Source organism: Branchiostoma lanceolatum, chromosome 15 (genome assembly GCF_035083965.1).
Source record: "Branchiostoma lanceolatum isolate klBraLanc5 chromosome 15, klBraLanc5.hap2, whole genome shotgun sequence".
NCBI lineage: Eukaryota > Metazoa > Chordata > Leptocardii > Amphioxiformes > Branchiostomatidae > Branchiostoma > Branchiostoma lanceolatum.
This window is the reverse complement of record NC_089736.1, coordinates 13,177,186-13,191,703: the sequence shown is the minus strand read 5'-3', so window position 1 is coordinate 13,191,703 and position 14,518 is coordinate 13,177,186. Positions and strand designations below refer to the sequence as shown.

Genomic DNA, 14,518 nt, shown 5'->3' with positions numbered 1-14,518 from the left:
CTTAAATGTGCTTATTGTGTTCAGAAATAAGAACGTCAATAGACCGATCCCTTCAAAATTAGCCAGTGAAAGAGGGTCTGCACATCAGCCATGTTGTTCATAAAGATTTTGCAGTTATATATTTTGCCAGAGGTTGCTAACGTGTATGGGGCTATGTATGGGGGATTGGTGTATGGTATTATATAATTACTTCTCAAACCTGCCTTGATAATCAAGTTTATGAACAATCATGATTAATATGATGCATGGTTTGCTATTTTGTGCCTAAAAAAATTGATATTTTGTATGTCAAGAAAAAAATGATCACTACAGTAACTTCGATGTGTAAAATGGTGTATTATATTTCTATAATGATAACTAAAATGCCTCGCAAAGAAAAATGAATGAAATGTATGAAAAATCTGTAAAAATAGTGTGATTATTGAGAATTATGCAAGACCACTTTGCTTTTGTGTGATGTGAAAAGTTGAGCTGTTTGATAATCTTAGTCGTGCCCGGCACTTACATAGATTTGTATTTCTTGTTCAGCAAAAATTGTTACCACACCTTAAACCTAGACTCTACCAGTCTCCCCCGGTCGCTGGGAAAATAGTAGAAATTGTCCAAATAGAGTCAAATGTTTGAAGGGAGTCGGCTACGGAGATAGGGTCAAATTGGCAACCGAGGTTACCAATTTGACCCTATCTCCGTAGCCGACTCCCTTGAACATTAGACTCTATTTGGTCAATTTCTACTATTTTCCCAGCGACCGGGGGAGACTGGTAGAGTCTATAAGTCTGTAACCAATAGAGAATATAGCGCCAAACGTCTACTTCAATGTGCTATATGTTAAAAATCAAACAATTGCTGTGGAGTTAAAACAAAGGCTGAAAGTCATCTGTTGCATCTACTAAGCATGATTCCACCAGGGTACATAATTCCGCCACCCTGAAAAGATACATCCAAACAGATCTCCAGGCCAACATCCCAAAGCATAATGTACTCCTCCAAATTGTGCATACCTTGGAGTGCTGCACTTGAGATTCCTCAAATTACATACTGTTTTTCAAAGTGGCAGATTTATGTTACCCCGCGGAATAATATTTAATGGTTGTTACATATTATGTAGGCTATGCTAAGCAAGGTAGCCATACCAAGGACGTTTGAAAAGCCATGAGTGTCCTTAGATGAACAAATATTTTTTTTGGCTTGTTTCCTTTAGACTAGGCTACAGAATATCTCTCAGAATATTTCTAGCTTTGGCTGTGCCTTAACTTGTAGAGTTCCTGTAACAACTGAATTTGTTGAAGTAACATTTTGTAAATAGAAAATGATGTACTTTGTTTTTAGTTCGATGCCACTAGATAAAGAATGTCATAACCTCATTGACTAGACATATCAAGTCCAAGAAAGATTAATACAGGGCAACAGAAGAAACACTTGACCCTAAATATTATCATAACAAAATGAAGTTAGTTGCATGAAAATTAAAGAAAGATGATTCAGAGCAAGAAAGACACTGATCTGTCCTCTCATCTTCCAGTGCTGAAAGTAAAACATTTTGTGAAATTTTTAAAGAGAAAACATGGACAAAAAAGGTAGAGCAAAATGTTAACAATCGATTTGCCTCAGATGTATGCACAATGATGATCACTGGTAGTAATAAGACAATGTATAAGTTGAGTTGCGGTACTACAGTTATCTATATGTGAAGATACTCTTAATTGTGATTATGTGGCATATTTTGCTTTATTTGCAGAAGTGACTAACTATATAGTGTACGGAATCAATGCACCCGAAAGTTCGATTTTTATATTCTTTAAGCAAACATATTTGTGTTTGTGTGAGATTTATTTGAGAAATATTGGAACATCCAAAATAAAAAGATAATAAACCAAAGAGTAAATACTGGTGAGAAAAATGAATATGTATGAGACAAAATATGATGTTTTGCAGAAATATTATTTTGAATGACATTATGCACCATTGACATGAATGGTTATTAATATTATGCAACACTTTGTTTAAGAACTGGACATATTGAATTGATTGCACACCTAATTGAATGGACTTCCAACATGTACAATGTAAATCTGTATATACAAGCCTTGAGTTTGCCAATAAAAAAACTACAAAACTTCACTTGTTGGTGATGCCTTAATTCGTCAAAGTAATACCTCTGTAGTAGTACGGTATATGTTTGCACCGATTTTATGTTCATGGTTTCGCTAACTGAAAAGCCGCTTCATTGTGTGATTAGTGCTACTATTGTTTCAAACTTAACTCAAAACCACTGCGAACACACCATTTTCTCCTTACCAAGAATTTTGATCCCCACGAACATTTCTACATTTTACAGTAATTGTATGTTGTAAGAGATTGCATTCGTCATTTAGGATGGTGACGTAAAGCCAGAGGCCAGTGTATGAGGGAGCTTTAGGCGTAAGCCTCAGCACAAAAAAGAACTCAACACACTTATAGAGAAGAGTAGGGGTGACCTGGTGCTTGGCCAAAAACGCAAGCCATGGCGAAGCCGCATCGCACTACCACTATAGCTACTTGATAAAGCATCATGCTTCAGCTCAATTGAAAATGACTGCTTTACCTACTTTACAGTAATTGTGCTTGATAACTCTTCCCATTGATGCTAACATTTAGAATCCTGTCTACAGTGACAACCTGGACCAGATTTTAGCAGTTCTGAGTTGTCTTCTTGGCCAGTTTCGACTGTAGTATGTTCTGAGACTCAATTGACTGCCTGCACTACAAACCAAAGGCACTGAAATTAGACCAGGTGTCAAAGATGTCCTGCCTAGTTCCTTAATCTATAAGACTTCCATCTAAGTTTAATTTTTAGAATCTAACGAGGACAGAGAAGCCAGTGCAACAAACTGGACCAAAATTTTGCTCATGGGGCAATTCCTGTCATAATGTACATTTTACTTGCAGTCGACATCTCTCTAAACCAATTCTTCCAATAGCCAGGGCACCATCCTCCATTGTCTCACGAATGCTATCATTTCGGTTGCAAAACCGTGATTAAATGATTGAGCCAGCGGTAACTATTAGGATGGTACCCAGGTTATTCTTCAAATTCTAATTAATCACAACCAGATGCTAGTTGTGGCACTGTGATCTCCATGTACATGCTGGCAATACTGTAAATGAAGAAATGTTTCAAGTGGTTTTATGTTCGCGGTTTTTTGCAGTGTCAGTGAGCTTTCAGAACAAACTTAAAACCACTGCGAACATTTTTGGCCACCTATGGCTCTAGCGCTACTACCGGGTATTCTTTCAAACGCAAACTTAAAACCACCGCGAACACCCCATTTTCTCCCTACCGCGAAATAAAAACCATGCATTTACAGTATTAGGAACGAACTATGTATACAGAGCACTTTTGCTTTCCACAACTGAGCTGTTTTGCTGTTTGGCAAAAAGAAGTTAAAGGACTCTTCCATTAAAACTCTTGATATTTGACCCAATATTTTACTTGGAAAAATCTGCCAAATCAGCCCTTAATCACACAAAATAGAAACTTCTGCATGAAAAAGTGGGGGAGCCAAGTCAGTAAAGGGTGGATTATCAGGAAGTATTCACTGCTACCATATCTATGGGCATCATCAAAATATCTACATTCATTAGATTAAACAAACCTTAACTTATGAAGTAGTCAGTCAACAATGACAAAACACAGCCCTGTGCAGTCCTGTGGTCTTCTTTATTTGTCAGATAGCTCCTCAACTCTCACATACAAAATCTCGTATCTCTCATTCTTCTTAATCTGTTAAACATATGACAAACTTGAAGTAATCTTTAATATGCTTTGATACTTTGCAACTCGCTATAACAAATATTTTCTCAACACACACAAGAATTCATCTTCGTTATGTATGTCCAAGGGAAGACAAAGGTTTTTCTTCTGGATGTGCCACGGAAAGGTTGAACTACAAAGTAAAGTAAAGGCACTGTACAATCTGAAATTGTGATGTAGTGATTTTTCTATAGATTTCGAACGTACAACAGTAAATACAATCTTGAGTCATTTTAAAGTCATATGTCTCTCTTGTATATGGATACTGTGGTTTAAGTCGATAGCGGCTATGTTATCTTAAAGTCAGAACTCAGAAGTGTACACTTCTACTAGACAGGCCATATATGAATGTCAAAACAATTCTTTGGCCAACACAGGAAACATGCATAGTTAAGAAAAAGAGCTATCTGGCAACAGAAAAAGCATAGACCACACCTACAACGTATTAACAAGGTTAGAAACCAATGTCAGATTTTTGCATTTTTTCTCTTTTGTACCAAAAAGTCCTCAGGACAAAATATCTTCTTTGTATTTTTTACGTAGAGCAGATTTTTTATATTTTTGTTTCACGTAGGAATTAGTACATTGACTAGACATTGGTTTCACCCGGATTGGGAAAGCCAAATTTACAGAACTTGTTGCAAGTTGTTTCAACCAGTGTATTGGTGGAATCTGCAGCGGCGAATGCGATGCTAACTTCCTTAGTGCTGGAAACCAGACTGAGCTTAGCTCTAAATTTGCAATTCCTCTTGCATAGAAAAATCAAACTGAGCTATTTCAATAGTGCTACTTCATAAATTCTTTATCCTCAGTACAAAGGTGGAAGCTATAGTCTCGACAGATTTCGTTTTCAGCACATTAATGCACAGAACAATTTTTTTTTCTCCTTTGGCCTGACTTGTCATTTCTTCTTCGATGAAGCCAGAAAGAGTCAACATCTCTTATTGAAACATATAAAACATTTAGTATATAAAGTGCCCCAAGTCGGGATTTACAAAATAATTTACATGTATTCCTATCTATGGTACACTCTTTTCTTTGTCGACTTTATCATTCTTGTACATTTTTTGGAAGATTTGCACCAATACTCTGGTTGAAAAGATTTCGAAGCCATCGTCGGGTGAAGAGGCTCTTTTTATAATCGTAAATCAGTTGGTGTTTTAGCGTACAACGCACACACTCTTTCACGCATCCATACCAGTCATACTAGTATCACCCATTCCTTTTAGAACGGACATGGCCCCAGGATTCAAACATCAGCCTGGTAGTTGCACCCAGCAAAACTATATCATTATCAAGACAGTATATTCCTATACAGCGACAACCTGCTTGGAAACACACTTTTATCATATCTTTAAAACTAGACCTGTGAAAAACACTTGAAGATTTGAATGAATCGGTTTGGAATATCTTATTGCTGCTTTAATTTACATACTTGTTCAGACCTAATAACCTATGACAGGTACTGTGTGTTGTTTGATATACAATTCTAAGGCATGTCCAGGAATGAGCGCTCTGTTGTTCGTAGAATCACACGTCCATCTCCGAATAATGCGTTGTTTGCGGGGATTTCCGAAAGGCTGATTGGTTGGCTGATGGTTGCCATGGTAACAGGTCCTGGGGCCGAGGCTCGTATGTTTTCTCTCTCTTTCTCTCGCAGGCATCCACATACAGTCTCGTCCACACAGCAACGGCAGAAGAACTCTCTTCTGCAGATGGGGCATTCCACCGGAATGCTTTTTCTTATCACTCCTCTGAAAGAAACAAAGACAAAAAATGTAAAGAAGAGCCCGGACTAGTGTATGCTTAGAAGATGGCTGCGTCTACAGACAATTCTAATGATATTCCTAAGGAGTTAAGCTTACTGGTTAACTGCAAATTAACAAAAACTGCTGGCCATAGGTCAACTACAGTGTTATGGGCTGTTTTTATCACAGACCAGGATCAAGGGAGAAATACATGTAGCTGCACAGCCACAATTTTACCTGAACTAATTAATAACCCGCATATAAGTTTATGCAGTCACAAAAGTTGCCAACTGGTGGAAAATGTATCTAGGATACAAGCATCCTTTGTGACAATGTCAAATTTCCAATGGCATTATGATGGCATGGCTAGAAACACATTATATATCTTGTGGCCAATATACAACGTCAAGGTGAATTAATACCAAAGGTTCCCCCTCAATGCAGATTAAGGGTTATGACATCAACATTTATCTAAAAGCCTGAGACAAAACAACTTCAGGTGCATCATAAAACTAAAGATTTCTAACCCCTAGGCCCTAGTTATGTAAGTCGTATCTAAGAACAACACAGAAGTAAATTGCATAAAGCATTATGCAAAATATCTAAGGCAAAATAAAGCTCTGGAATAGGCAAGAATCAGTTATTTGAACATGTTCATTCCAAACTGTTTAAGCTTGAAACAGTCAGTAATAAGCAGTAACACCAGTCACTTGAGATTTAGACAGACACTAGCCTTTTGGAAATTCAAGCAAAGTTGATGTTCTACCTTCAAGTAAGACATCAGTGCGTAGCTCTTAGTCTACTGAGTATAGTGATATGAAAATCATTATTCTGCAATGTTCACAACTTATGATATCATTGATGATAAATGCAAGAAAACTGCGGGAAATTGAAGCACCCCGCTTTCTTTTTTGGTCATCCCGAGGTGTGAAACTACAGCCCCGCAAGGAAGAATGCTTCTCCCCGCAAGGAAGAATGCTTCTCCCCGCCGGCCTACTGTTCTTCCCCCCCGGGAAAAAATGGCAAAAACTATGGAACCCGACGGGTTTGGACAAGCCCCAGGGAAGAAAAATTCAGGTCTGAGAGGTGAGAAAGGCGTGAATTCAGCCAAATGTATACAGCGGGACAAAAACTGAACCCGCCGGGTTCGCTATCCTCCCCGCTATCCAACATAACATTAAAAGCCAGGATAGCACAATTCACATCCCTCTGTTAACTTTGAAACAGTCAGTATAAGCATTCTGAAAATGGCCACCTCTTCTCATCCTGAAGCAGCCCAACTGTTTAAAAGTTCAATAAGTGTTAAGTTATACCAGGCACAGCTTGCACAAAATCATTGTTGGTACTTGTGTCACAAACAAACTAACCTAGATTTTAGACAACAAACTTTACTTGGATGTGAATAGTTTCTATCCTGAAATCATCAAGCAATCCTATGGACACCAGACACATTATACAGCATGGATAGACCTTTGTTTTCTACACTAGCACAAGGAGTGTACAATGGCCTTGTTTTCTGCTTTGTCTTTCATTGTGTGGGCTGTGACTTTATGCATACAACAGAGGGAAAATGTTACAGTCTGACCACTAGGACCTCCTTGGTCTGACTATACACTATTAAATACCTGGTGCTTTCTCTAAAATAATGCTGTAAAATCTACTCTCTCAGTTTGTTTGTTTTATTGGGATCTCCATTAGTGTTCAATTACCACAATCTTACACTATTCTTCCTAGAGTCCATTCACATTGATACATTAAAATCAAAATACAAGAAGAAAACATATACAAATGATAGACAGTCATGACCAAAATCAAATGTGATACATGACATCCACAATTGACAGACAGTAACGAACAAAATCAAATGTGATGCAATAAAAAGAGCGTGAGGGGTCAGAGGTCAACTTGAAATACATGTTCATACATTCAGCTACCACCAGTGTTGTAATGGCTTATTTGTGTACTTTAGTGTAATCAGTCTTTCTTTGAGAATTGTTTTGAACAGTGAAGGTGCGGATGTTTTTATGTGTTGTGGAAAGGTGATATATGATTTAATACATCTGTACAGAAAGGTTCTGGTAGCTAAGGTGGTTCTGGGTTTTGGCAGTTTGAAACCCCCTCCTTGTGCAAGACGGGTATTGTGTTGATGTGTATTGTCAATTCTCTGTAACCTTTTATAGATAGCTTCTGGTTTTTGGGCCGCCTGAAGTTTGTGAAACATAGAGAGAGTGCTTGTGTATAGTCTTACATTAACTTTGGGCCAATTCAACCTCCTGTGCATGTCATCTATGTTGGAGTCATACTTTGCATTTAGGACAAGTCTAGCTGCCTTGTTTTGTAGAATCTGTAGTTTATTCAAGTGATATTGAGAACTAGCTGACAAGAGGCAAGAGCAGTAATCCATGTGACTTAGGACAAGTGATTGTGCGACTGTTTTTAACGTGTCGCTCGTGAGGTAGTCACAAGATCTTGCTAGTGCTGCCAAAGCGCTTGTCATTTTGGATTTAACTTTGTCCAGGTGTAGACCCCACATTAACTGCTGGTCCATTTCAATCCCTAGCAGTTTCGCCTGCTCTACCGGTTCGATCATTCTGTTGAGCATCGAAAGCTGTAGGGTTGGCTTATGCTTTAGTTTGTGCCAGCTAATTGTTATTCCAGCTAATTTTAAAAGTAAATGCTTGGAAGGAAGGAATCCTTAAGAAATCAACCACAGGAGGGATTGTGAGAATTTTTTGTTCTTTTAGGGATGTCTGTATTGGCTGTGAATATCCCAATTAATGTCAAGGTGTGAATCACCCTGATTTGCATAGAGCCAAAAGACAATTGGTACATGGAAAGAATTTTTATACATTGATAGGTAAACAAGAATCATGTGGGATTTTAGGATTGGGGAAGTAGGACAAATCACACCATCTCTTATATTATAGCCAACTGCTTTATTTAACAGAATCTGACTTGAATCTTGTACCTGCAGCCATGACTATTGTCAACTGTTGAAAAATATGTCTTAAAGAAGTTAACTGTTGACAAATGTGTTAATCAAACTTGCAACATAAGAAATTAATTTGATACTGAAACAAATTCACACAAGTGAAAAAGCACTAAATGTGCCATCCTTGTTGAAAGATGGGTACCTCTTGGGTAGGATGTAAAAAGCAAGGAGGTTCTATATATTATATAAAACCTCCTTGGTAAAAGCAGAGGCCCTGTTGAAGTTAAAAGTACTGACTTTTTTTTTTTTTTAATTGACAGTTCAGCCTATCAGTCCATGATTTAGGCAGTTAAGTTTGATGGGAGCACTGTGCTCCAAAGAAAACACCTCCAGGTATACCAGCTAATTTTAAAAGTAAATGCCAGCGCTCTTGGAAGGAAGGTATTCTTAGGAAATCAAGCACAGGAGGGATTGTGAGAATTCAATTTGTTCTTTCAGGGATGTCTGTATTGGCTGTGAATATCCCAATTAATGTCAAGGTGTGAATTACCCTAATTTGCATAGAGCCAAAGACAATTGGTACATGGAAAGATAGAATTTCCTCAGCTACCATGGATGCAGTACAAGTAGGTGTTGAAAAAAGCAGAGGTTTCTGTCCGGTGGCTATAGGAGTAGCCACGATTTTTTAAGTTTGCCTCAAGGGCATGTGTGCTACCCAGTCGTAATGGGGAAGCAAGATCAAAGGTGCAAGTACATCATTACTTCTGTCAAGGACATTATATAATGTCCTTGCTTCTGTTTTGAAAAATATTATCTCTTTGCTGGAAGGGAGCTGATCTGTAGAGTCTGACCCTGGGTACATGCAAGGAGGTATAAAACCTCCTTGGTACATGCAAGGAGGTTTTATATAGAAACCTCCTTGGTACATGTATGTCAAACCAAAAACCTCCTTGGTCAAACAAACTTTAGGAAATGAAAAAAACAAACAATATATGGCCTGAGGACTCAGTAAAGGCTTCAACACACCCTCTTACAATCGCACAAAAGAACAATAAACTGTCTAAGATCACCTCGAGTCAAGATGCAGCTTGGAATTTGAATCTGGCTTGGAGCGTTCAATTGTTCACAAATTAACCACTGCAAAATCTCCCAATAAATGGAGCCAAGTGCTTTTAAGAATCGTTGGTTGGTCTGACCTGGTAGTCATGGTGTACATATAGTATAAATGTACCAAGCCAGCTTTGTGAAGTGAGAGGTTGGCTGGCTGGCCAGTACATTGCCTTAAATTTCTGCTTGAAGTTCCAATATGACCAGTCTAAAAATTTAAAATGGTCCTTCAGACCAAGGAGGATTAAAGTGAACCTTGCTCAGACACTAGTGAGCTGTAGGGATGATAGGGGATGCACTTGAACCAATTGGTTAGGGGGTATAGGGCAGCAATCTTTTGTCTTACAATGTTTTCGAATAATTTTTTTTTTCATTCACAGTGAAATGTTGCCTGGATCCCAGAAGTGAATTTTCAGGTTTCTGTAGTTAAATATCAGACCTCAGCTTACACCAATAAAGTTTAAACCTCTTTGCTTACACACTGACTAATAGTAATACCAAGACCTGGGGGCCAAGGCTAACATGATCTTCAATCAAGCAGTTGTAGGGTAGAAAATTTCTTTTTTCAGTATTCTGATCAGCCCAAGGATTTCCAGGCTCCCATCCCATGACCCAAGGCAAGGCCAACACATTAGCTCAAGAATTTTTGGTAAATTAAACCTTTTGACACTCACAGTATACACCCTGTGTGATAATTACTTCTGAATCAACTTGATAATTTGACAGCATCACTGCTTGTCCAGAACAAAAGCTGACCTAGTTATGAAGCCGCATAACAAAGAAGTGAATAATTACTTGAATTTCCTAAATGAGGATACTTCTTGCTTTGAAAGTGAGCTCTACCCCCTAAGTTCCAGGATTTGGACCTGTTACCAAAATATTACCTAGAACAAACTCTAGTTTGCCTGATGGTTCGGTTCATATGCTATGATTGTTACAACTTCATATGTATATCAAAGTAAATTCAAACTCTACAAGTGGATAAATTTGGAGATTTACTCTGAATCTCATTCGGGTTCCCGCACTACAAAAGTGACCTAAAGGCATCTCTCCTCAGCTTTATAACACCTTGAAGTACAATGTAAACCAAAAATGATAAGTATGTCACCAACATGGCTCGAAACATGAGATTTGGATATAAATCTTGAACTACTATATTGAGTAGTCTATTTTGTAGGTTAGCATGTGCACTGTTTATGTAAACTGTCTGAAGCACAGTTCAATTCAATATTCTTAGTTTATTATTAGGCAGCCCCTGTGGGATGATTGGTTGATATTTGGTCTGTGCATAACCTCCTTGGTCTGTGATCGCTAATGGACTAATATCAAAAGCATATATGTTTAAAGGACCTTGGATAAGCATAAGGTCTGAAAGTTTCAAACGTCTTATGATTTTTAAGATCTATTCAGTTGTTTTGAGTAATTGTGTTTTGGCCAGAAAAGACACACGGTTTGATCGGTATGAAAGCAAGAAGATCGTATGTAACCTAATAAGTAAAATTCATGGAGATCTTGGATAGGTAGTTCAAAACATTCAAATTGTTTTAGGAGATATATATTGGACCCCTGTGGAATGAATAACTTGGTTATGGTTTTCCAGTACCATACTTGGTTATCCACAAGGAGGTTAGAACCTCCTTGGTCTCCAAGACTCATTTTCGATGCAATTGTCTTTGAAGAAACTCAAATTATCTTTCACAATTGTGAGCACTGAGTAGTCATGTTATACAGAAAATATAAACAGCAAGAATGCACAGAAATATGGTGAAATGACAAACTGTGTGTAAATTGTCATCAGCTGCCCTGCTGGGAAGCCAGTGGTTAATTACCAGCCTTGTGTAGTTGAAAAACAACACATGACATTCATTGGACTAGTTCAGGGCTGACTTCAGGAGCTGTCTCTCTGTCCCGGGACAGATTTTTGCTTGTCGGGACAGAAAAAATTCACCCAGACCATCTGAAAATCTGAATTTTATGACAATTGACCTTTAAAGTTAAAAGAGACCTGGTAAAATACTTTGGTACACAAGGCTGTGCTATCCTTCCAAACTCAGATAATTTTGTTCATGTCAAAATGGAACAGATCCTCTCCTTGTAGCAATGCCATGCGATTGTGATTATTCAAGTAACTTAAGTATGTGAAGAGAAGACCCTCCAAAATATCAAGAAAATGCATTTGGTGTCGGACGGGTTTAATTTCGTTCCGACGGCCCTGCTGTTCAACCCAGCGGTATCTGCCAGTTGCAGTTCTTTTCATGAATTTGTCATAAAAGTGCTAATTACACAAGCTAACCAGGTGTGAATTCTGATTAATTCAGTCATTCTCATGGTGCTGATTGTATGGCATTTGCATTCAGGGTGACCCGTGAACCCGGCGGGGACACTTGAAGTTACCGGCGGGAACACTTGAAGTTACCGGCGGGGACACTGCGCAATACCGACAGGAACACAAATATTCCCGAGTTTTCATTCTGAACACTGCGGGATAAGCAATTTTCAAAGTCAAATATCTCGATAAATTTGTACGTTGTGACCATAAAAAATGAACCTGATACTCAAGATAACATGATCTTTCCAATGGTATGTAAAACTTTGATGTACATCAAGGAATAAAGAAGTTGAAAAATTGGGATTTCAACCTGACTGCCTTGAAATTTGGAAAGTGACTTTCTAAATTTCAGGTGACTGGTGTTCAGTCATTAAATAACATAACATAACTGACGATATGAAAAAAAAATTGTACCTTGTGTGAAAAGAGATTTAAACTTAAACTTAGCAGGCTCTACAAGTCTAGCTTTTTTTCTGATGGCATACCAGTTCAAATGGACAAATACATGCACTCTTTCAAAATAACACAAGAACAAAATAAGGACATGTGTAGGTGAAATATAGTAGAACAAAAGATAAACAGAAGCTAAAACAGGTATAGCACTGGAAAGCCTGTGGTTTCAGCCTTTTCTACAGCGAAACCCAAAATTGGCAAAAATCATTTCAAACCCTGACAATGGACCGATCCCAACTGTCCATTAGCAGTTCCACGAACTATTTAATGGAATAAACGGCTAGACCAATGGAAAAGTGGCTGTGTCTGTAGAACATTTGCACGTCTACGTTCTTATTTTGCATCTCTATGTTTTGAGGAGGGCAGGGCTATTGGATCGGTCCATGCCCTCTACGCTAATTCCTGAATGCCCTGGACAGGAAAACACATAATTTATCACACAAGAAAACACATAATTTATCGTACAGGCACTATCCGATCTCTTCCGCTAGTTCTAAATAGAACCCCCTGGCGAGAAATCACAATTAATCGCACATGCAATACCATATCCCCTACAAAAGTTGTGAACAGAAACCCTGAACGTGAAAACACATAATTCATCGTACAAACCCTACCCGATCCCCACGCCAGTTCCCAACAGAACCCCTTATGAGAAAAAACAATTTACCGTACATACCCTACCCGATCCCCTACGCCAATTCCCAACAGAAACCCCGAACGTGAAAACACATAATTCATCGTACATACCCTACCCGATGCCCTACGCCAGTTCCCAACAGAAACCCCGAACGTGAAAACACATAATTCATCGTACATACTCTACCCAATCCCCTACGCCAGTTCCCAACAGAAACCCCGGACGTGAAAACACATAATTCATCTTACATACCCTACCCGATCCCCTACGCCAGTTCCCAACAGAAACCCCGAACGTGAAAACACATAATTTAGCGTACATGCCCTACCCAATCCCCTACGCCAATTCTCAACAGAAACCCTGAACGTGATCTTGAAAACACATAATTTAGCGTACATACCCCACCCAATCCCCTACGCCAGTTCCCAACAGAAACCCCGAACGTGAAAACACATAATTTAGCGTACATGCACTACCCGAAAGGTCCACTGCAGACTCTCCATCGTTCACATGTCCGTTGGGGGCGGAGCTAGCGGGGAACGGGGAGACGTGGCTCCCTCGACAGAGCTGTGCGTCAGTACTAGTACTACCTCCCCTACAGCAGTGAACAGTACAGGACACACAGTGGGTGGGGAGAAGGAGGGTGGTAACATGGCACTTTCCTGTGCAGTTGTCAAAAATCTTATAGAAGTATATAAACTAAGTTGGTTCATTGCTTCAGAAATTTTCTTTTCTGTACACATGAGTACATGAGGCACAAAGTTGTTTTTGCTAAACATGTTTAGACAGTTGAATGCTTGAAACCAAGAAGGGTAGTAATATGGCAACAAGAAGCATTCTGTGCAACATGGCACTTTCACAACTCACTTTTCTGTGCAGTTTCCAAAACTTTTTTTTTTGATTTCATACAGAAATAAAGAAACTTTGTCCATTACAGTAGTTCAAAGGTTTCCTACAATTTCAGCAGACATATCCAAGAGGTACATGTACATGTATCAAAAAGTTGTTTTTGCTTAACATGATTGGACATCTTCTTGAAACCAACAACGGTGGCAACATGCTAGCAAGCATTCTGTGCGGTTACCAAAACTTTTAACGTAAGGTTCTGTAAAAACTGAAACAAACTTTTTTTCCCATAACTTCAGGGGATCCCTCTCACTTTATAACGCATAACATAATCATAGAACACATGTGCATAATGTGATTTTTGCTCAACACCAATGCAGCAAGGGCTGAAGGCACATTTCATGCTGTCAAACTTGGAAATTCTGAGATTTTGAGACTTTTACCATGAAAGCTACTGTAGCTCTTTTAAGCAAGTGATACAGGAAGACTGATAAATACTATCCATACTAACTGGCGTAAGTAGGACAGAGATCTTTGGGAAAAGGATAAACTGAGTTCAACAAAGATGACTTTGTAAAAACTGCATGTGAACACAAAAACATCTTTCTGGTCATTGTTGGACCCTAACTGTAAGTCTGAGAGTCTGCAGTGGAGTCAAGCTAAAATCTCTTTT

At 38.6% G+C, this 14,518-nt stretch overlaps 1 protein-coding gene across 4 annotated transcripts in view; it reads right to left on the bottom strand.

The window, feature by feature from the left end:
* Positions 1–3,681: 3,681 nt before the first annotated feature.
* Positions 3,682–14,518, bottom strand: part of LOC136421250 (importin subunit beta-1-like) — a 32,591-nt gene continuing 21,754 nt past the window's right edge. For 3 of the 4 annotated variants that reach the window (XM_066408474.1, XM_066408476.1, XM_066408475.1), the window contains exons 23-24: positions 13,467–13,594; positions 3,682–5,547 (exon numbers count right to left, since the gene is read on the bottom strand). In XM_066408474.1, coding sequence (XP_066264571.1) covers positions 5,546–5,547; positions 13,467–13,594 — 130 coding nt within the window. In that variant the 3' untranslated portion in view covers positions 3,682–5,545. The remainder of the gene's footprint in view (positions 5,548–13,466; positions 13,595–14,518) is intronic. The other variant, XM_066408478.1, reaches the window with a different exon arrangement.